This window comes from Dreissena polymorpha, chromosome 2, assembly GCF_020536995.1.
Source record: "Dreissena polymorpha isolate Duluth1 chromosome 2, UMN_Dpol_1.0, whole genome shotgun sequence".
NCBI lineage: Eukaryota > Metazoa > Mollusca > Bivalvia > Myida > Dreissenidae > Dreissena > Dreissena polymorpha.
In genome coordinates this window covers 127,356,035-127,378,983 of record NC_068356.1, presented here as the reverse complement: position 1 = coordinate 127,378,983, position 22,949 = coordinate 127,356,035, and the positions used below count along the sequence as shown (strand labels likewise).

The 22,949-nt window shown below is 36.4% G+C and overlaps 2 protein-coding genes across 5 annotated transcripts in view; both read right to left on the bottom strand.

The window, feature by feature from the left end:
• Positions 1-22,949, bottom strand: part of LOC127868934 (protein unc-79 homolog) — a 118,159-nt gene that overhangs the window by 20,722 nt on the left and 74,488 nt on the right. Inside the window, exons 39-46 of the mRNA XM_052411124.1 lie at positions 22,247-22,539; positions 17,955-18,111; positions 17,015-17,245; positions 16,113-16,267; positions 15,491-15,576; positions 14,822-15,061; positions 13,799-13,909; positions 12,752-12,856 (exon numbers count right to left, since the gene is read on the bottom strand). Of these exons, the coding sequence (XP_052267084.1) occupies positions 12,752-12,856; positions 13,799-13,909; positions 14,822-15,061; positions 15,491-15,576; positions 16,113-16,267; positions 17,015-17,245; positions 17,955-18,111; positions 22,247-22,539 (1,378 nt within the window). The remainder of the gene's footprint in view (positions 1-12,751; positions 12,857-13,798; positions 13,910-14,821; positions 15,062-15,490; positions 15,577-16,112; positions 16,268-17,014; positions 17,246-17,954; positions 18,112-22,246; positions 22,540-22,949) is intronic.
• On the bottom strand, positions 516-11,461 carry LOC127868936 (uncharacterized). Of its 4 annotated transcripts, none has more exons than XM_052411126.1 (4): positions 11,312-11,461; positions 9,939-10,056; positions 2,746-3,740; positions 516-1,944 (listed from the first exon to the last, which is right to left on the bottom strand). In XM_052411126.1, exons 2-4 carry the CDS (start codon positions 10,049-10,051, stop codon positions 1,592-1,594), a joined length of 1,461 nt encoding a protein of 486 aa, XP_052267086.1. In that variant the 5' UTR covers positions 10,052-10,056; positions 11,312-11,461; the 3' UTR covers positions 516-1,591. The 4 variants fall into 4 exon arrangements, with proteins under 4 accessions (XP_052267086.1, XP_052267087.1, XP_052267085.1 ...); XM_052411127.1 differs by lacking the exon at positions 11,312-11,461 and adding an exon at positions 10,640-11,294; XM_052411125.1 differs by lacking the exon at positions 11,312-11,461 and adding an exon at positions 10,640-11,293 and having other exon boundaries at positions 9,939-10,237.

Genomic DNA, 22,949 nt, shown 5'->3' with positions numbered 1-22,949 from the left:
CATCTACATATGAAGTTTCAATGTTGAAGGTAGAAGCACTTTGATTTTAAAGCCAATATTAAGGTTTTAGCACGACGCGGACGGCGGAAGTCAAACAGCTGACGACAGGAGCTGGCTATGACGATACCTAGGGTTTTTTCCGAAAAGGCTGAGCTAAAAATCATATAAACAGCAATAAAGACAAAAAAATGTATAAGCCCTTGGGTGCACTTGGGTCCTCTGAGCCTGAGCTAATACGCTACCACCATGCAGGCATTTAAATGATGTACTTTAAACGCTCTGTCAGTATTGCATCAATGCTATTATATATTAACAAGTCTGTTATTGTTATGAATGCTATATCTTTTCCCAAGTTTCCATGGATAACTATAAAAAAAGTGGGGTGCTCATAAGGCAATACACACTGACAGAGTGATGCAATTAGCAGTTTAAATAGTCCTTAAGGTATAAATGCAAAGGTTTCTAGTAGATTTAATTACCAGATTGTTCTGCAACTTATGAAATTCAAGACTGTGGACAAGTTTAAAATGCTTTAATTCACTAAATAAGCAAGTAATGTATGATAATTGTACAATACTATATTTCTAAAAAAGTGTGCACCCGTACATTTTTCATTCAGGAAAATACACATAATGGGCATGTTATTTTACTAAATATATGAGACCCACTGCTTTTCATTTGTTAACCAACATACTTCAGACTGTTCATGGACCTTTCATACTTCAAAATTTGAAAATAAAAAAAATAAAACTTAAATTTTACTTAACAAAGATATAAAGCTTGCTTGGATCAGCAACATTGGCTAAAATTTGCAATACAAGATAGCCGAAAAATACTGTTTTAGCCATAACCATCAAATTAATATCAGTATTTTTAAAATTACACATATATTCAATCGAAATAATTAATGGTAACAGTCGAAAATATTTTCACGAAGTAGAGAAGAAAATATTTTGAACTGTTTCCCAAGTCTTTGCTTAAGGAAAAAAATTGACATTGTTCCTAAGTTTTGATTATATATGTTTTATAACTTACTTCTTATGAAAATAAACACCATTTATTATAATTATAATAACAATAATACTATTATTATTTATAGTAATACTAATAATAATAACACAATTAATAATAATAACAAAATAATGATGGCAATATAACACACACAAAAAGAATGTAACATCACAAACTGTCGCACCCTTCTTTCAACAAAGAGGTAAACAGTATAAAATGCGTAATTAATGTTACATATTGAAGTAGGCAAAACAATAAATTATAAGATGAATGTTCAAATACAATTTCACACAATGTGTTTATTGTTTATTAAACACACAATGTGTTTATTGTTTATTAAAGTAATCTATTGAACTTAAAATTCTATACAAAAATAAGTGTTCTACAGTGAATGCCAAAGCATCTTCACTTGTTTTCTTGAATTAAGGTTTTTCTTTATCAACAAATAAAAAAGTAAAACGAAAGAACAATATTTGACATCAATCTTTTTACATTTAAATAACGTAGTCTTTCAATAGGCTGAACATGTAAATATTTATGTAAAATGTTAATAATTATGGTGTTTCCTCAGAAGTTGATTTCATTTTATATTAAACACCACGATATTCTCATTACATTGTCCCACAATGACAGAGCCAGATTTCTGATTATAAAAGACTGATCGAGGATATTTTTTAATTCCATCCTTTTCTGTAGCCAGTGTAGCAATCTTCTTCTTGCCCTCTCTGTCCACCTGTATGACAGTGTTGGACGCGAATCCACAAACAAGCACTTGTCCTGCTGGTGTAACATGCACCCCTGATGGGCCTCGTAGTTCTGTGTCAGTAAAGGTGGAGATAACAGTCCCATCCTTGGCCAGGGTGAGGAGCTTGTGTTGGCGATTGTTGGTAACATAGATCCTGTCACCACTGGGACTCACTGCACAACTGTGCGCTATAAGTGTGTAAAAAAGCAACAATTGATCATAATGAAGAATAATCAATTACTCCTACTATTTCTACCATAACCTCAAACAACAATATATATACATATATATATATATATATATATATATATATATATATATATATATATATATATATATATATATATATATATACAGGGTGCAGGATCACTTGCCTTTGAGTTCCCCTTTTTAACTTTATTTGATATATACTCGACGGTAAGTGGTGCTTTATTTCAAATAACTTATTAACATTATTTTTCTTAAGAATTTCAACCAGCACATAAAAGACAGATTTTAATGCTGCTTATGGCAATTTGAAATACATTGGAATTACTTTATTTAAAAAGCCTGTGTTCCTGTTCAAAAATCTGTATCTGCTGCATTCATTGGAGACAGCTATGATTCACGCGATGTGAAATTTTGTCAATGATTTCAGACGAATTTAAGGATTTATTCTTATATTTTAAGATATCGGCACATACTGCAAAAAGGACTGCCTTTTATGCAAATGTATTTCAATAACTTGAGATATTTGCAAAAATAAAGTCATTAACGGTGTGTTTACATTCTCTCCTGCTCTTGTGTAAAACCCGGGAACCCCGTTGATTCTGCGCCCTGTATATGCAATATAGAATAAATAAATCTTAAATTTTCAGGTGAAAAAGAAAATGGATAAAAATAATACATAAGATAGAAAATATATACATATACAAGGAATTTCATTTGGAGTTATATTACTTTGATAAATATTTGATTATAATTGGGATAGTAATGTTCATGACTATTACCAGTAACAGAAGAAGATGTATCCTCATACATCTTGTTCACCAGTGTGCCAGTGAGATTGTACTTGTACAGAGCAGTATTGGATGTTATATACAGATCCCCCTGGTGATGGGTGACTCCTGTACAGTCATGTGTGAAAAAAAGGCTCCTGCCCTTCACCAGCTGTCCACTGTTTACTGAGACAAACTGAATACAATTACTGTCCAGAGCGACTGCTACCTGACAGGGTGTAAGCAGACAGATGTCAAGCGTAAGGTAAGACATATCACAGACACTGACCACCTTGTGCTGCAGATCCAACAGCTTCAGTGTTCTATTATTACAGTCTGTAACAAGTATCTGACCATTGAACAGACCACATACGCCGTTGATATGATAGGTCTCATTAATATCACTTGGTATTCTCACACTAACTGGAGTTGCCCCTGTGACTATGATAGCCTGGTCTGGGCTCCCCAGCGTGGTCAATTCCTTTGCAATATGTATGGTATGGCCAAGACCTGTGAGTTGGAATAAATACCCATTAATGTCATTGTAAATGATAAACTTTAAGGACAATTCTGTTTTTATTAAATTTTTGTTCAGATATTTGTCCACTTGTTTTATCATCTCTTCACTTTTCTGATGGGCTATGAAGGCCAACTCTTTGTTCTTTTTCCCAATTTCCTGAATTGCATCACTGAGACGTGTAAGCTCAGTGTGAAGCCTGGAGCATGTGTCAACATCAAACTTGAGGGACGCATTCCAGCTGGCCTTCAGTTCATCCATTTCCTTCAGTGTGGCCTTCTCCAGCTCATCTAAGTGGGCATTTATTTGCCTTCTCATTAATCTCACCTCTTTAAGCCTCTCTTCATATGACACTTGCAGTGACTTCAGGTTGCTCTCCCAGTCTGTTTGCAGCTTTATAAGTTGATCCAGAATGGTATTAATCTTGGCTGACAGCTGCTGACGGTCTGTTGCAGCAGTGTCTGCAATCAAGGTTACGTTTGAACACTGACTGAAATGGAGAATATTTTCTTATAATCTTACTTGTGGTAAGTCTTGGGCATAAAATAACACTTAATATACACGTTTCCATTTTTTGTAATACTGGTATACTTAAAAAAAACAAAGAATAGAGCATATCGTATGTATTTTCCCTCTTATCAGTCAGGTATACAAAAATATGAATGATCTCTTTTTCAGCATAAATTTATTTAGTAAAAATGTTATATTGTTTATAACTATTAGAACAAAATTATTTTAAAAGCCAAAAATAATGTTTAATACACGCTTTAAGTAGGACTTGACTGACCACTCCAACAACAGGGGCAAGACGGCCCTAGAGTACCCGATGACCTTGTATTTGAACATGACCAACATTTGATCTCAAACTATATATTCCTCAAGATAAACATTCAGACCAAGTTTCATCAAGACTGACTTAAAAATGTGACTCCAAGTGGTAATAAGGTTTTCTTCTTATATCTTACCTGGTGGCAAAATATTTGGACGCAACAAACCCATATTCAAACTCAGCCAAGATATTGTCAAGATAAATATTTTGACCCTGTTTCATCATGATTGAATCACCAAAGTGGCTTTAAGACTTATTACAAGGATTTTCTAAGATTTGATTTGAAGACCTTGTTTATAAAAGCACATGACCAAGATTCAAACTTGGCCAAGATATTGTCAAGATAAAGATTTTATCAAAGTTTCATAAAGATTGAGTCATTACTGTAGCTTCTAGAGTGGTATATATAATGTGGTTTTTCTAATATTGACCTTGTTACCTAGCTTTTGTACTCATGTGACTAAGATTGAAACGCTGCTTAGAAATTGTAACGATAACAATTCTGACCAAGTATCATAAAGATTGTTTTAAATATGTGGCCTGAAGAGGGGTAATGAGTTAAAATTTGATGAAAACAGACTCATGATAACGCTGTACAAGCAGTGGTCACAATAGCTCCCTGCAATCAATCTTTGCTAAGGTGAGCAAAACAAGAGGGCCATGATGGCCCTGTATCGCTCCACTGTTTTTTTATGCGAAAAAAATATGCAATGCGCATGGGTTGAAATGTACTCAAGCATGTGACTTTCTCTTTCTATCCCTCGTCCCACTGGGCGCTTAAAGTTGGAAGGGTGAGCATTTTTATAAATGGAAAATGTTACCACCGTGTTAACTAAACAGACTTAAAAGCCTGGGAATTGTTGCACAGGTCCTTTGCTTATAACGTAGGTACATTTATCTCTCCAAAAGATATTGTCTTTCTTTCTATTTCACATATTTTTAGATGCTGAAGATCAAATCTACGCATTTGATTTGAAACAGATTCACAAGACCCATATGAATCAAAATGCCTTAACCCTTTATCAAACAACACATTTTTGACATTCCCAATTTGAAAGAGGTTGCAGACGACAATTAAATTGTAATGGAATCTGAAGGAAATGATCAGGTAGGGATGAAATAATTGTGATAAAAGGAGAAATTGCTCATCTTGAGAAATTTCTCCTTTTATCACAATTATTTATAAAGTCGTCAGCTACAAACCTGTAAAATCCTGTTAGTGTTTGGTAAAGGATTAATAATCTCTGGTTCCTTCTTAAGAGCCTTTCACACATTTATAACAAATACAATAGTAGCATCTTTCTTTGTAAACAATCATCTCAAAATATAACAAGGGCTGTTTGTAAAACATGCATGCCCCCCATATGGGCTGTCAGTTGTAGTGGCAGCCATTGTGTGAATACGTTATTTGGCACTGTGACCTTGACCTTTGACCAAGTGACCTAACAAGGGCCACATTGGCCCTGAATCGCTCACCTGAACAAATTTAATAGCCTTAGGCCCAATGGTAATTGACAAGAAACAAATTTTCTTGAACAAATTTTTAGGGGAGCCTTTAAGGATCATCCTTGTAAAAAAAATTGAAAATCCGACGAGCCCTTTCTGACTAGAAGATTTTTTAAGGTATTGACCATATATGGGCATGGCGGCCAGCTTGGTTATGTGACCAAATTTTTTTTTAACTATTTTTTTTTCGTGACGTAGGAATGCTCCACATGAAATTTGGTTGAAATTGGCTCAATCTCCCGTGACGTAAGGATGCTCCACATGAAATTTGGTTGAAATTGGCTCAATGGTTTAGGTGGAAAATATGATCTGCTCAGGTACGCTAAAAAGTGGACTTAAACATTGAGATAAAAGGAATTTTTGCTTGTTTTGAAGAGATTCCTCTTTTTTCTCAAAATTGACAAGATATCATCCACTAAACAGGCAACCCATGTTCGAATAAGGAAAAGGGTAACTTGGAAAAAAATGGTATCCATTTAACCCTTTACCAATCAACATATTTTGGACTGAACAATTTCTCAATTTCCCACAATGATCCGACCCTACCAGAGCAATTTCCTAAGCAATAATCACCTCCCAATTTAAAAATGGTATCCATTTAACCCTTTACCAATCAACATATTTTGGACTGAACAATTTCTCAATTTCCCACAATGATTCAACCCTACCAGAGCAATTTCCTAAGCAATAATCACCTCCCATTTTAAAGGAAAAATAATTTCTCATCAACAAAACTACAGCATTAATTGATTTCTGGTAGTTAACCCTTTTCCAAATTGAAAGAGGTTGCAGACGACAAATTAAATTATAATCGAATAAGAAGAAACTGATTTAATAGGGTAGGAAGCATTGTGATGAAAGGAGAAAATGCTAATTTCAGCAATTTCTCCTTTTTTTTCAATGATTTCCACAGTCACAAACATTTGCAGAAAGAATCAACTGTTCTGGGTTAAAGGTTTATGTGGTCTGCAGCAAAGCCATCAGAAGAGAATCGTGTCAGAGAAACCTGGCCTGTAGCCAGCAAATCCTTTACTCTAATAGCACTATTAATTGGAAAAAAGAGTACAATATAATTATTTCTAAATCTGCCATCTCAAGGAGATAATTCTGGACTTAATGGTCCGATGTTGCTCATTTTCGACAGGGCTCGAGTTTTCATTGATATGAAGACACTACACTGTGCAAGTTTGGAAAGAATTGGATGAAAAATTTGGACTTTATTGCATAAACACCATTTTCTCAATTCAAGGGGAGGTAATTCTGTACTTCATGGACCAATAATGCTCATTTTTTGTAGGGTTCATGTCCTCATTGATATAAAGACACTGTGCAAATTTGGAAAGGATCGGACAAAAAATGTGGAAGATTTTTGAAAGTTTTCACAAAATAGGCAAAAACGAATAAACATGCAAAGTTCAACGAGCTCCTGCGGCCATGTTTTTTGACGAATCAAATTTCTTTGAACAACTTTTTCAGGGGAGCCTTCAAAGGTCATCCCTGTGAAATTTTTTGAAAATCTGATGAGCGGTTTCTGACAAGAAGATTTTTTAAGGTTTTTACCATATATGGTCATGGTGGCCATCTTGGTTATGTGATCAAATTTTTTTTAACAATTCTTTTGTCCCATGACCTAGGGATGCTCCACATGAAATTTAGTTGAAATTGGCTCAATGGTTTAGTAGAAGAAGATGTTTACAAATTGTTTACAGACAGACAGACAAACAGACGGACGGACAGATGGACGCCGGACGGTGAGTGATCATAATAGCTCACCCCGAGCTATGGCTCAGGTGAGCTTAAAATCAATAGGGGTCATCTGCGAGTCATTATCAATGTAAGTTTCATGATCCTAGGCGTATTAGCTTTCTTGAGTTATCATCCGGAAACCATTTTACTGTGTAAAGTCACCGTGACCTTGACCTTTGACCTAGTGACCAGAACGTCAATAGGGGTCATCTGCAAGTCATGATTAATGTACCTATTTAGTTTCATGATCCTAGGTGTAAGCCTTCTTGAGTTATCATCTGGAAACCATTTTTCTAAGTTGAGTCACCGTGACCTTGACCTTTGACCTAGTGACCTAAAAATCAATAGGGGTCATCTGCGAGTCATGATCAATGTACCTATGAAGTTACATGATCCTAGGCATAAGCATTCTTGAGTTATCATCCAGAAACCATTTTACTATTTCCGGTCACCGTGACCTTGATCGTTTACCTAGTGACCTAAAAATCAATAGGGGTCCTCTGCGAGTCATGATCAATGTACCTATGAAGTTTCATGATCCTAGGCATAAGCGTTCTTGAGTTAACATCCGGAAACCATTTTACAATTTTTTTGGGGGTCACCGTGACCTTGACCTTTGACCTAGTGACCTGAAAATCAATAGGGGTCATCTGCGAGTCATGATCAATGTACCTATGAAGTTTCATGATCAAGCGTTCTTGAGTTATCATCCGGAAACCATTTTACTATTTCGGGTCACCGTGACCTTGACCTTTGACCTAGTGACCTGAAAATCAATAGGGGGTCATCTGCAAGTCATAAACAAATTTGGTAGAGGACTATTAGATATCACTACATACCAAATTCAGTAGCCCTAGGCTCTATAATTATGAACAAGAAGATTTTTAAAGTTCGCACAAAATAGGCCTTATTTAAGCATATGTCCATTTTTGTGACCCCCGGGGCAGAGTCAAATTTGTCCCCAGGGGCATAATTTGAACAAACTAAGTAGAGACCTATTAGATGTCACTACATACCGAATTTGGTAGAAACAGGCCCAATAGTTATGGACAAGAAGATTTTTAAAGTTTGCACAAAATGGGCCCAATATAAGCATACGTTCAATTTTGGGAGCGGTCAAATTTGATCCCAGGGGCTTAATTTGAACAAACTTGGTAGAGGACTATTAGATGTCATTACATACCAAATTTGGTAGCCCTATGCCATACGGTTATGGACAAGAAGATTTTTAAAGTTTGCACAAAGCAAGCCTTATGTAAGCAAATTTTCAATTTTTTGACCCCCTGGGGCAGGGTCAAATTTGACCCCAGGGGCATAATTTGAAGAAACTTGGTATAGGACTATAAGATGTCACTACATACTAAATTTGGTAGCCCTAGGCCCAATGGTTATGGACGAGAAGATTTTTAAAGTTTTTAGAAAATAGGCCTTATATAAGCAAATTTTCAATTTTTTGACCCCCCAGGGCAGGGTCAAATTTGACCCGGGGCATAATTTGAAGAAACTTGGTAGAGGACTATAAGATGTCACTACATACCAAATTTGGTAGCCCTAGGCTCTATGGTTATGGACAAGAAGATTTCTAAAGTTTTCACAAAATAGGCCTTATATAAGCAAATTTTCAATTTTTTGACCCCCTGGCGCAGGGTCAAATTTGACCCCAGGGGCATAATTAGAAGAAAATTGGTAGAGGACTATAAGATGTCACTACATATCAAATTTGGTAGCCCTAGGCCCAATGGTTATGGACAAGAAGATTTTGTAAGTTTTCACAAAATAGGCCTTATATTAGCAAATTTTCAATTTTTTTACCCCCTGGGGCAGGGTCAAATTTGAACCCAGGGACATAATATGAAGAAACTTGGTAGAGGACTATAAGATGTCAATACATATCAAATTTGGTAGCCCTAGGCCCAATGGTTATGGACAAGAAGATTTTAAAACTTTTTACCAAATAGGCCTTATATAAGCAAATTTTCAATTTTTTGACCCGCGGGGTAGGATCAAATTTGACCCCAGGGGCATAATTTGAAAAAACTTGGTAGAGGACTATAAGATGTCACTACATACCAAATTTGGTAGCCCTAGGCCCAATGGTTATGGACGAGAAGATTTTTAAAGTTTTCACAAAATAGGCCTTATATCAGCAAATTTTCAATTTTTGACACCCAGGGCAGGGTCAAATTTGACCCCAGGAGCATAATTTGAACAAATTTGGAAGAGGTTCACCCCAGGAACATTCCTGAGAAATTTCATCAGAATTGGACCAGTAGTTTAGGAGAAGATGTTTAAAGAAAAAGTTAACGCACGGACGGACGCACACATGCAAGACAGACACAGGACCATGACATAAGCCCCGTTTTACTAAACTACTTATTTTCCCATACCAGCAAAAAGTGCCCCCTAGGACAACTTTTTTATTTGCTAAAAATAAGCATTTTTCAAATTGTTTATAATAATGAGACATGCGTCAAGCCACAAGTAAATACTTAGTGTCTTGAAGATTAACTCATTTTAGAAAATAAAATACCTTATCTATGTTAATACAATTCTCTTAGCCATTACTATATTTAAACAATTTATATAAAAATACTAAGTCTAACCTACCTATGACTCAGAATGCAAGTATCGCAGCACAGCTGGCTGTGGTCCTCACAGAACAATGCTAGTTTCTTCCCATTATGGACTCCACAGTTCTCCAGAAACTCCTGTGTAGCCATGGCAACTGGCCAATTTTAAATTTCCATACTAACTTTCTGAATAGCTTACAATAATGTCCAATTTAAAGTTTGTATATAGGTCGTACTGATATGATATGATGATAGTAATTTTTCAAAATTCGCAATGTGTATACATGTATGTCATGTGAGTATCAAAGTTTGCAGCTTTATCAGATAATCAATTGTCTATTTGCAAATGTTAAATTATTAAGGCAAAGAGTGTTATTAAGTACCATAATTACTCTAAGTATTCAGACTCTTAAACATAATTAATTTTTATACAGAAAATTTAGATACAGAAAATATTCCAAAACTTCAGGTTTCTGAAACTTTAAGAGACAAAAATTAAATGTCCGAAAAAAGGCGGCGAAAATTATGATTATATTGAAATAAAAGCAATAAATCAATGCACAATATAATTTCTACTTTAAAATAAAAACAACTTCACAGCTTTGCTTACTCTTGCCTCAAATGATACTAAACAAAAAAATAAAAACATTAAACATACTGCTTCCTTAATAGATATCATTTAAAATGCTGTTGGGTGAAGCGATTGTTTTCTATCGGTATACATGGTTATTTACCCACCTTAACAAATGTTATGGTACATTGCCCTCAGGCATGCGTCTCCCAGATTTTATGACCTTAATCCGTTTGTAAAACCCCATGATCAAGAAGTCACAAGATTAGTGAATACAGTGCTGAAATCTGGTAAAACAGCGCTTTAAAATATACTGTCCGAAAATTTAGAGTCATTAATGATAGAAGAAAACACGCATGTCCGAAAATCAAGCGTCACGAAAAATAATTATTTTGGCCAAAAAAGGGGATTACTGAAAACTTAGAGTGTCCAAAAACTTAGAGTAATTATGGTAAGTACAGTTTGTCACAGTTAGTCAAGTCTGTGTTTTTATTTATAACAATCAAATTCGTTTAATTGATATCCCCCACCAATATGTTTCTGGACACATAAGTGTTATATTTGACACTCAAAAAAGCATTTTTTCAAAATACAAAGGGCCATAACTCCATTATTAACGGATGGTGTACAATGCCATTTGGCATGCATCATCCTCCAATCCATATATATATATACTCATACCAAATTTCAATGAAATCAGCCAGAGCACTTTTAAGATATGGCTCCAGACACACAAAAAAGCATTTTTTCAAAATACAAAAGGCCATAACTCTGTTATTAACAGATGGTGTACAATGCCATTTGGCGTGCATCATCAGCTTATCCATATATATACTCACACCAAGTTTCAATGAAATCCGCCAAAGCACTTCCAACATATGGCTCCGGACGTACAGAAAGACGGACGGACGGAGAGACTGACAGACAGAAAGACGGAAGGACAACGCCAAAACACTATCCCTCCGCCTATGGCGGGGGATAATTAACCTCCTATTGTAAAACCTAACTACTATCACAGATTTGAAATTTTCACAAAGATTGAGCAATAAATGTGGCCTCTAGATTAGTAAGATGTGCCCTGGTGACCTAGTTTTTGGATGCACATGACTCAGATTGGAACTTTGCCAATATATTGTAAAGATAAACATTTTGACTAAATTTCATCAACATTCAGTCATAAATTTGGCTTCATGACATATGGGAACGAGATTAAAAGTCATTCTAGATATTGTCAAGATAAACCTTCTTACCATATACCACCCAGATTGAGAAAAACATGTGGCCTCTAGAGGGGTAACAAGGTTTTTACAAGATTGGACCATGTGACATAGTTTTTGAACGCATGTGACCCAGATTTTTACCTGGCCTTGTTATTGTCAAGATAAACACACTTACCAGATTTCACCAAGATTGGATGAAAAATGAGACCTCTACAGTGGCAACAAACTAATGTTGATGACGCAGGCTATGATACGCACACAGCACTTAGCACAATGCTGAACATAAGGTGATCACAATAGCTCTTTATCAGCACTTCATGCTCAAGTGAGGTACAAATATATATAAATAAATGCTAGTACATGTAACAGTTTGTTGTAATATAAAGCAATCAGATAACCATAATTAGTACTTATTGACATCATCAAGGTGTTCTTAATAAGAAAATAACCACTGAGTACACGATTAGAACTTAATTGGTTACTTACCACGATCATTTTGTTTGCATTACCACTACCAGGAAATTTGATAAAACCATTGTTTACAACTAGCCTAAATGCCTATTAATTCAAATCAAGCAAATTGTCCACTGCCACTGTCCACTCCAGGTTTTATGAAAATCATCAAGTTGTAAAAACACATTTGCGATGTGTCACTGGATTGAAACAAAATGGTAGAAGTATGATAAATGTAACTGTCCAAATTTACATTCATTTATTATAGGGGAAACTTTGGTTGCTCCAAAATATAGAGTTACACAAAATAAATTATCTCTAAAAAAAGATGGTGACCAAAAACATACATCGTTTGAAAACTAAAAGAGTTATTATGGTATTCTTGAACAGAACAAGCCCAAGATATTATTTTACAGAATCGTAGATGTCAGCATAGCATGCTGTCAGTTAGTACACAACTTTGAGGATGTATCTCATTTGAAAGCATGTTCACATTATTCATTTGATTAAACCAAAAACTTCATAAGTTCATCACCAACATAATTTCTGTACTCTTTTAATAATATGGCATGGCAAGTTGTATCTTTTGCAAAATGTGTGGCGTACCTGTACCAGAAGCAGGAAGTTCTCATCTGGTAGACTGGTTTTAAATTTTAGAGCCTGTACGAGCTGAAAGATCACAGTCCGCGTCAAATAGAGCTTGTCACGCTCCTGAAATAACCAAAACAACAAACATTGAAATGGCTATGGTCAAATAGACCAAGTTATGATATTTGAACGTACCAAAATACATTGCAGGCAAATATGTGGATATCGCAATGATTCGTTTACGTGTTTATCATTTTTTTGTTTAATTAACACAAATAGATTTGTTTTTATAGCTCAAATTGAGCATGCTTAAAATGTATCTTACGTCTTACTCATTAATGGTTCAAAGTTGTAATTGTGTAAGTAATATAATATTTATTCACATAGTGGAGATGGCCAAACAAACTGATACCAGCTAAGACATAAACTATTATAAATGTTAATTTCTTTCACTCCATTTGATTATTAAATAGAGCAACTTAATGAAGAAGTTGATTGTCTCTCTTGCAAATTTCAAGTCACATGTTTGTTCCTATGTGTGCTTAAAATAATTAAAAGACAAAGTCCTCCAAAATAATGGTGTCTTTATTTCATGTTATTGAAACATCAATTATGGATTGTCCATGTAAATTATATGGGTTTTTACCAATTTTGCACTGGCTATTTGATAAAACATACATGCAGTTTTCAAAATTATTCACATAATTAGTTTTGTTATAATTATACCAAACTCATTACCGGAATGTAATTTTCTGTAGCACAATTGCTCAATTTGTGATCTGATTGGCATTTCTAATAGAATTCTTTGTATTAAGGTATTTTCTTTATTATCAGTATTACTGGAAATACATAGTAATCAGTCATTTTTTGATGCACATTTCAGCAAAGTTTTGCTGAATAAAGATGAAATGCCGTTCATTGCGTTCTTGGTAAAGCTTGAGTTAGAATTTAAGCATGATTTTCTGATGGTAAATATCAATTAATTTCTAAAAACAAAGAAAAAATTAAGAATATCTGAAAGCCGCTCTTTGAACACAATCCAAGAGGTTCACGATGTCAGCTCACCTTTGAGAAGACCCTGTTGGCAAGGGAACAGATGTCTAGCACCTGGTGAAGCTGAATGTTGCACATCGTCACGGCGATACTCAACAACTTTGAGAACGGCTCCAGAATGTGCTGCAATCAAAAGGAAATTAATACAAACTTATCATTTACACACAGAAAAGCTTTACAGATTTAATATATACTATGATAAGAAACATAGAAACATCACAAAATCAGGTTTTTAACCTTACTGTACCTGATTTGATATAATGTAAACAAGTGTTCCGCGGTCGGAGACATATGCCCCTCATAAAACAGGGCTTTGAACTAGTGACCCCAATTTCAAAAGGGATCATCAACTGTCCAAGGCCAATGCGCATGTGAAGTATCAAGCATATTGGTAAATTCGTTGATGAACATACAAGTTGACGAGTTATTGATCGGAAACCATTTAGTGTGATCGTGACCTGGACCTTTGACCTCAATTTCTATAGGAGTCATCTACTGTCCAAGGCCAATACACATGTGAAGTATCAAGCCAATTGGTCAATTCGTTGAAGAGTTATTGATCGGAAACGATTTTAACACTTAGTAAGATAGTGATCTTGACCTTTGGCCTAGTGATCCCAATTTTAATAGGGGTCATCTGCTGTCCAAGGCAAATGCACACGTGAAGTTTCAAGCCAATAGGTCAATTTGTTGACGAGTTATTGATCGGAAACGATCTTCACACTTAGTGTGATAGTGAACTTGACCTTTGACCTAGTGACCCCAATTTCAATCAGGGTCTACTGTCATCACATGTGAGGTATCAAGCCAATCAGTCAATTCGTTGACGAGTTATTGATCTGAAACCATTTTTTTATTTATTATTTACCTTTACCCAACTAGCCCCAAGCAAGTTTTACATGTAAGAATGTTTTATCAAAGTTTCATCAAGATTGGACAACCAGATTTATCTCAATTTTATAACCAGAATGTTTTAGAACAAAACAATCCTCATAATCCGTGTATCATTACTTGAATAAGGTCCCTAAATCTCACCTTTGCATTATTAATGCCGTTCACTTTCAGTAGACACGTGATGATCTTGAGGACCGAGGTCATGTCACAAGGCACGGGCAGTATCTCAGTGAGACGGCGGAAGAAGATGTCAAACTGGTTGAGGATGTTGGTCCACATGGCCGCACTGGTCTCCAGGGCGATAGAGTTCATGTAGCTGGCTAGGTTGTCAAGCAGGAGGGAGATCGTGTCTGTGTTGATGGTGCGAGTGTTGTTGAGGCCCTAGGAAAACATTGATGATGAGTTGGATTGAAGATGTCACTACAGGACAGGCTTTGGGACTCCTTATGCCTTTAGTCTCAAGCTTATTCATTACTCAGGATACTGACCAATTAGAATGCTTATAGTTTTGGAGCCTGGATAAAGATTGCTTTGTGATCAGCAAGTGAAAAACAATGGTTTTAAGATGCAAAAAACTACAAATTTTGCAAGTTGACATGCAACCCTATGGGTATAACTCAAGTACAAGAACAGCAATTATGCAGTAAAAAATGATATGTGGCCTTTTAAAATCACACACACCGTTTTCACTGAAAATAAGACCAATAAGAATGCTTGGAGCAATTGTGCTTTGATTTTCATTGGTCAAATAATAAGGATTATGACCAAGATTGAGCTTAAAATGTTCATAGTTGCTGGGCTATGTCCTACCTCCAGTAAATAGTGTATCGCAGCATGACACGGGAGCTCTGCAAAATCCACCAAGGCTGCAGCTATTGTCTTCAGAAACTGGTTGTCTGCAAAGAAGTACAGTGGAGTCCACTTGCATATCAGAGGGCTAATCATAGAACTCCAAATATTGCTTATTCAAAAACATGATAAACAAATTTGTATTAAAAAAATAAACCAGTTAATAAATGCAGTGTTATGGCAAAAAAAGTTTGTATGTAATTTTCTCAAAATGTTTGTGCAGGGTCAAAACTGGCTAAAGTGGTTTGTTGTATTGTATTTGTTATAAAAATAAAGAGTTCCAGCAAAACTGCGTAAAGCATTTATTTCATTATGATAGGGCTGTGCTGCAGAAGACTTACTTCATGAAGCTTAGTTACAGTAAAAATTATTCTGAGGTGTAAAAGGCCCCAAAATGCTACTTGTCCTGAAAGCTCTGTCGAGTTGGTATTTTTATTGGTAAATTAAGATTTTTTACATATTGAAAATGCACTGGCACGGTCGGACTAACGTCAAGCTTGTCTGACAGCATTATTCACTTGCCATAAAGAATTTAACAACCTCAACTAATAAACACTAGCATACAGTCTTGTTGACGCTGTACCTTCAAAGCTGCTCTGGAAGAGCATGGGGAAGATGCCGTTGGGAGCGAGCTGGTGGAGGCAGCAACGCAGAAACTGGCGGGCAATACTTAGGCTGTTGCCTGGGACAACCATATTGGATTCCGTCTGCCACGTGTAAGGACTGCTGGCTGCTATCCTGCAGTCATGACACACAGGGTAAAAAGTCTATTTAAGCTAATAAAGACTTATAAATAAAATATGACTGAAACACAAACTTACGTATAACTGGTGACTTATTTCCAGTGATTTTGTTTTATTACAAATCCTTGAAAATAAAGACAAATACAATAAAAATAAGGAAAGAAAGATATAAATGGTATACTTGCATTTCAAAATCTTACTTCAACAAAAATAATCAAAATTTATCCATATTTCATACATTTGAACATTCTTTTGGTCCCCTTCCAGAAATGTCCTCATATATTGCAAAATGAAGCAGACGAATGCACAAGTGTAAACACAACACGTTTATTGCTTATTGCAATGGACAACTATTCTTTGGTGCGACGTCCCCTAAAATATGGCAATCATGCAAGTATTGAATGCTATTACAGTGTGTATGAATCTATCAGATTTGTGTCTTTAAACATGCTGTCAATAAAAAAATGAAATAGATTCTGAATACTTCTGCCCACCTAGCAACATGTTTCAAATACTTCTGCCCACCTAGCAACATGTTTCAAATACGTCTACCCACCTAGCAACATGTTTCAAATATGTCTGGTAACCTAGGAACATGTTTCAAACGCTAATGCCCACCTAGCGACCTGTTTCAAATGCCTCTGTACACTTAGCAACATGATTCAAACACTTCTACTCACCTAGCAATATGTTTTGAACACTTCTGCCCACCTAGCGACATGTTTCAAATATATCTAGTTACCTAGCAACAGCTATAAGACTCTCCAGCAACATGGGCGTGGCCAGGGAGGGCTCGCGGTGGATGTAGGTTGCCAGGACAACCACACACAGCCCAATTGTGTCGTCATCGTACTCCTCCAGAACGGCGTTACAGTCCAAACACCGCTCAAACATCGCAATCTCACTGTGGCGGTTCGGCACAGGTTTCTTGGGGATCGGTCTCGACAGCAGATCCGTTTTTCTCATTTTGCGTCTGGAACATGGATATTACAACACTAGTAAACAGTTAACTGCCTCCTATTATCTTGACAGTATATTTTGAGTTGCAAAAATAATTAGTAGTATGAATACAACATAAAATTTACAATAAAATATTAATTTTACCTAGACTTTGGAAATTATATAATATTGAATTGTATAAAAACATAAGCTGTCCCGAGCCAGCGTGCTCAACTACTCTTGTGCTTCACTATTATAATATTTATTTTCTGTCAGTCATCTATTAAATAACACATTTGAAGTTGAATATGTTCTGTAGTTATATAGTTCATGTATATGCAAAGTCAAAAATTAACATTTTTGGTATTTAAATTAGTATTCAACTTTTTACCAATTAATTTACCTGAATTTAATTTACTTTGCAAGCAAGGTTGCATATAACCTTCCAACATGCAGAATTACAGCATGATTCCTCCCTGTGGACTAAAATTATTGAGCAGAAACAACTTCTCAATTTTTATACAGGCCCCAAATGCAATTCCAGCATAAGTTACATGTAAGCTTCCTACACCCAAAATTAAAGAAAAATACTTACATCCATAATATAGTTATTGATCGGAAATTCTTTTTCAATTTGAAGTAATAATGACCTTGACCCCACTGTCGACAGAGTAAATTCCTACTCAAGATTGAATATGTCCAATGCCAGATATCATTTTCAAATGATGACAAACATAGCATACCCAGGCTTGTTAGAGGTGTCAGTCTCAGAACCTTCCACGGCCAGTTCTGGGAACTTCTTCTGCAGTTCTATTGTAGACAGCCCTGTTTTGCGTGACTTCCTCTGGCGGAAGTTTGGCTTCATACCCACCCTCATTTTACCACTGGCTCGCCTGCTCACTACATTAAAAGTATGGATTTCATTTATTGTTCCTTTCCTTACAAAATGAGCCTATGTTTCAACTATGGGATTTGTAACAATGTTTTAATTTACAGTTTTAAAGGTTGGCAATTTTTAGTTTGGTTTATACCAAAACTGTTGTCAATAATAATGTGAACAAGAATCTGTGCTTAACAAACACATTCAGTTCTATGGCAATGTCAAATAAGTTCAATAAAGATCAAGGTGAACATGAGGTTGGGTGATATCGATATGGGAACTGGTTTTACCAAACAACTGTGTTAGTATCAAAGAATTGTAGCATAGTGTTGGTATTAGCAAAATTGCAAAATCTGCCAAACAAGTCACCCAAAGTAACCCAAAGATAGTTTGAATTGTTCGAAATCTTAATTAGCTCAAGGCATGTAAAAATTTGATTTTGAATAATATGACCTTGACCCAACTGCCCACAAATGCAATCCCTTGCAAGTCAAGCATGTAACCGACAGGTGATGGTCATTAGTTTTTGTTTAATAACTTGCATGGCCATTCAAGTGTTTTTATCAGTTGCTGCTAGACAAAATGATAAAGTTGTTCATCAAGATAAATCTGTCTTGAAATGAATAAAACTAGGTCAAGGTCAAAGTGAGGTTGGGTGAGGAAGTAGAACACAGAATGGTCATAAGCAACAAATGTTAAAAAAGTACCAATAGTTGTTAGTACTTCAAAAAAATGTTACATGAACTGTAACTGTCACAGCCTGAAAAATAGACATACAGGGCACAATCTTTCTTATTACTCAAAGTTTTGGGACACTTTATAATAATTTATAACAAGAGCAACGCCTTGCGGTTGCAGACCGCTCATCTATTTTCTTTTTAAAGGTGAAGGGACTCTCATTTTCAATCACAAAGGAGGGAGGGGTGGAGTGAAGAGGGGTGTAAAGTGTGGGGGTGTGGACATTTATTTCATAATCTTCTTGGGTGCGATGGTTGGATGGTATTTCAAACATAAAATAATAAAAATAAATATTTGTGTTTTTTAACCGTTTAAAAAAAAAAAAAAATTGGGGGTGTGGGGGTGTGGGGGGTGGGGTATAGTGTGAGGGTGTGGTGGTCATTTGTGAGATGATCTTAAAAAAAAAAAATTAGGAGGGAGGGGAATTCGGGGGGGGGGGGGGGGGGGGGGGGGGGGGGGTTGGGAGTGGGTTTCTTGGGTGCGATGGTTGGAAGGTATTTCAAACATAAAATTATAAAAATAAATATTTGTGTTTTATAACCGTTTCAAAAAAAATATAGGGGGGGTGGGGGGTATAGTATAGTGTGAGGGTCATTTGTGAGATGATCTTAAAAAAATAAAAATAAAACATGCATGCCCCCCATATGGGCTGTCCGTAGTAGTGGCAGCCATTGTGTGAATACGATTTTTGTCACTGTGACCTTGACCTTTGACCCAGTGACCTGAAAATCAATAGGGGTCATCTGCGGGTCACGATCAATGTACCTATGAAGTGTCATGATCCTAGGCAAAAGCGTTCTTGAGTTATCATCCGAAAATCATTTTACTATTTCGGGTCACTGTGACCTTGACCTTTGACCTTGTGACCTCAAAATCAATAGGGGTCATCTGCAAGTCATGATCAATCTACCTATGAAGTTTCATGATCCTAGGCGTATGCGTTCTTGAGTTATCATCCGAAAACCATTTTACTATTTCAGGTCACCGTGACCTTGACCTTTGACCTTGTGACCTCAAAATCAATAGGGGTCATCTGCGAGTCATGATCAATCTACCCATAAAGTTTCATGATCCTAGGTGTATGCGTTCTTGAGTTATCATCCGGAAACCATTTTACTATTTCGGGTCACCGTGACCTTGACCTTTGACCTAGTGACCTCAAAATCAATAGGGGTCATCTGCAAGTCATGATCAATCTACCCATGAAGTTTCATGATCCTAGGCATATGCATTCTTGAGTTATCATTCAAAAACCATTTTACTATTTCTGGTCACCGTGACCTTGACCTTTGACCTAGTGACCTCAAAATCAATAGGGGTCATCTGCAAGTCATGATCAATGTACCTATGAAGTTTCATGATCCTAGGCCCAAGCGTTCTTGAGTTATCGTCTGACAACCACATGGTGGGCGGACCGACAGACCTACCGACAGACCGACCGACAAGAGCAAAGCAATATACCCCCTTCTTTCTTCGAAAGGGGGCATAAACATTGGGGGGGGGGGAATTCGGGGGGGGGGAAGGAGGGGGGGTATAGTATAGCATAGTGTGAGGGTGTGGTGGTCATTTGTGAGATGATCTAAAAAAAAAAATATTAAAAAAAAAATAATTAGGGGGGTGAATTCGGGGGGGGGGGGGGGGAGGGGGGGGGGGTATACTTGGGTGCAATGGTTGGATGGTATTTCAAACATAAAATAAATATTTGTGTTTTTACCCGTTTAAAAAAAAAACAATTTGGGGGGTGGGGTGGGGGGGTATAGTATAGTGTGAGGGTGTGGTGGTCATTTGTGAGATGATTTAAAAAAAAAAAAAAAAAAATAGGGGAAGGGGGATTCGGGGGGGATTTGGGGGGGAGGGAGGGGGGGAGGGAACGGGGGATGGTTTGGGTGGAGTCTATTGTGGTATGTCAGGTAAGAGTAGTTTTGTCAAAGTATCAATCAAATCTAATCATAAATAAAGAAGTTATGGCATTTTTAGCAAAATTTAATGACCTTGAGAGTCAAGGTCATTCAAAGGTCAAGGTAAAATTCAACTTGCCAGGTACAGTAACCTCATGATAGCATGAAAGTATTTGAAGTTTGAAAGCAATAGCCTTGATACTTTAGAAGTAAAGTGGATCGAAACACAAAATTTAACCATATATTCAAAGTTACTAAGTCAAAAAAGGTCCATAATTCCGTAAAAATGACAACCAGAGTTATGCAACATGTCCTTTACTGTACCCTTATGATAGTTTGCGAGTGTTCCAAGTATAAAAGCAATATCTATGATAGTTTAGGGGTAAAGTGGACCAAAACACAAAACTTAACAAATTTTTTAATTTTCTAAATATAAAGGGCCCATAATTCCGTCCAAATGCCAGTCAGAGTTACATAACTTTGCCTGCACAGTCCCCTTAGGATAGTTAATAAGTGTTGCAAGTATGAAAGCAAGAGCTTTGATACTGTACGAATAAAGTGGACCTAAACACAAAACTTAACCAAATTTTCAATTTTCTAAGTATAAAAAGGGCCTATAATTCTGTCAAAATGCCAGTCAGAGTTACATTACTTTGCCTGCACAGTCCCCTTATGATAGTTAGTAAGTGTTGAAAGTATGAAAGCAATAGCTTTGATACTTAAGGAATAAAATGGACCTAAACACAAAACTTAACCAAAATTTTTAATTTTCTAAGTATAAAAAGGGCCTATAATTCTGTCAAAATGCACACCAGAGTTATCTAACTTTGCCTGCCCAGTCCCCTCATGATAGTAAGTAAGTGTACCAAGTTTTAATGCAATAGCATTGATACTTTCTGAAAAAAGTGGACCTTAACGCAAAACTTAACCGGACGCCGACGCCGACGCCAAAGCCAAGGTGATGACAATAGCTCATAATTTTTTTTCAAAAAATAGATGAGCTAAAAATTGTTTCAGAAAATTTCAGTACATAACAAGAAATGAATCCATAGGGAATGAATTTGCCCACTATCTACTTCTGTCGAAAAACTATGCTGATGTTAAAAAAGCTGTTTATGACCTGTCACAAAGTTTGTCTTCTTAACTCTAAGTTTAACCTTGACCTTGAGGCCATGAGACGGTGAGACTCCAGACACTCAGTCTCCTTATAGTAAACATTGGTGATGAGGTACCTTGAAATTACATTATATGTGACAAAGAAACAGCCCTGACAAGCTGTGTTATGGCAAAAATTGACCTTTGACCTCTTAGTGTGACATTGACCTTGGAAAAAGGCAAACAAGTGAACATATCAATATGTACATAAATGACTTTTAATTTTCTGTACACAATCACAGTTCCAACCTTTGCTCCTTAGGGCTTGATTATGAAGAGTAAGTGATTATTCTGCCCAGTTTCCTGCTATTTCTTAGTATGAAGATCTCTCAATTTGATCAATACAATCACATGGAAAACAAACCTTTAGATGACTCTTTGTGTTCAGCACCAGATTCTGCATCAGACGTCGTCTGTGTTTTCTCACTCTCTTCCTCTCCACTTTCATCTTCCGGCTCTCTGCTAGTCTCAGACTGGGGACCAGACTTACTGGACTCAGACTGGGCAGTGGATTTACTTGACTCAGACCGGGCACCAGTCTTAATGGACTCAGACTGGGTACCAGTCTCTGAGGAAGGCAGAGCTTTAACAGTTTCTGAGCCTTGGTTGGTTCCCGTGTCCATACTGCAGCTTGGAGCCATGGGGCTATTTATCTGCCTACGTTTGTAAATAAAGAGAGATATAATGGTCTACACATGGATTCTCTCAACTGAATGACTAACTGCTACTCTATCAATCAACAACACATAAAAGAAGTTTGAAATACTTAAGCAGGGGTGCGTGTGAGGTGTAGTCCAAGTGAAAGAAAAATTCTGTTGACAGATATTGGACAACCAGATGCACATAACGGTTGACAAGCCTCTTACAACAGACACAAAAATAAACACTTAATTGAACTTGACAAAATGATTGATTTCCAAAAAACATCCTTTACAACAGTAGCTATTAATGGACGCAAATTTAACAAGAAACCGTCGGAGACGGGTGATGCTCCCCAAAGGTTTTTTTTGTCACAATATTGCACTATATATTCAGATAAAAGGAAACGTCTTGAGGGGCATAACTTT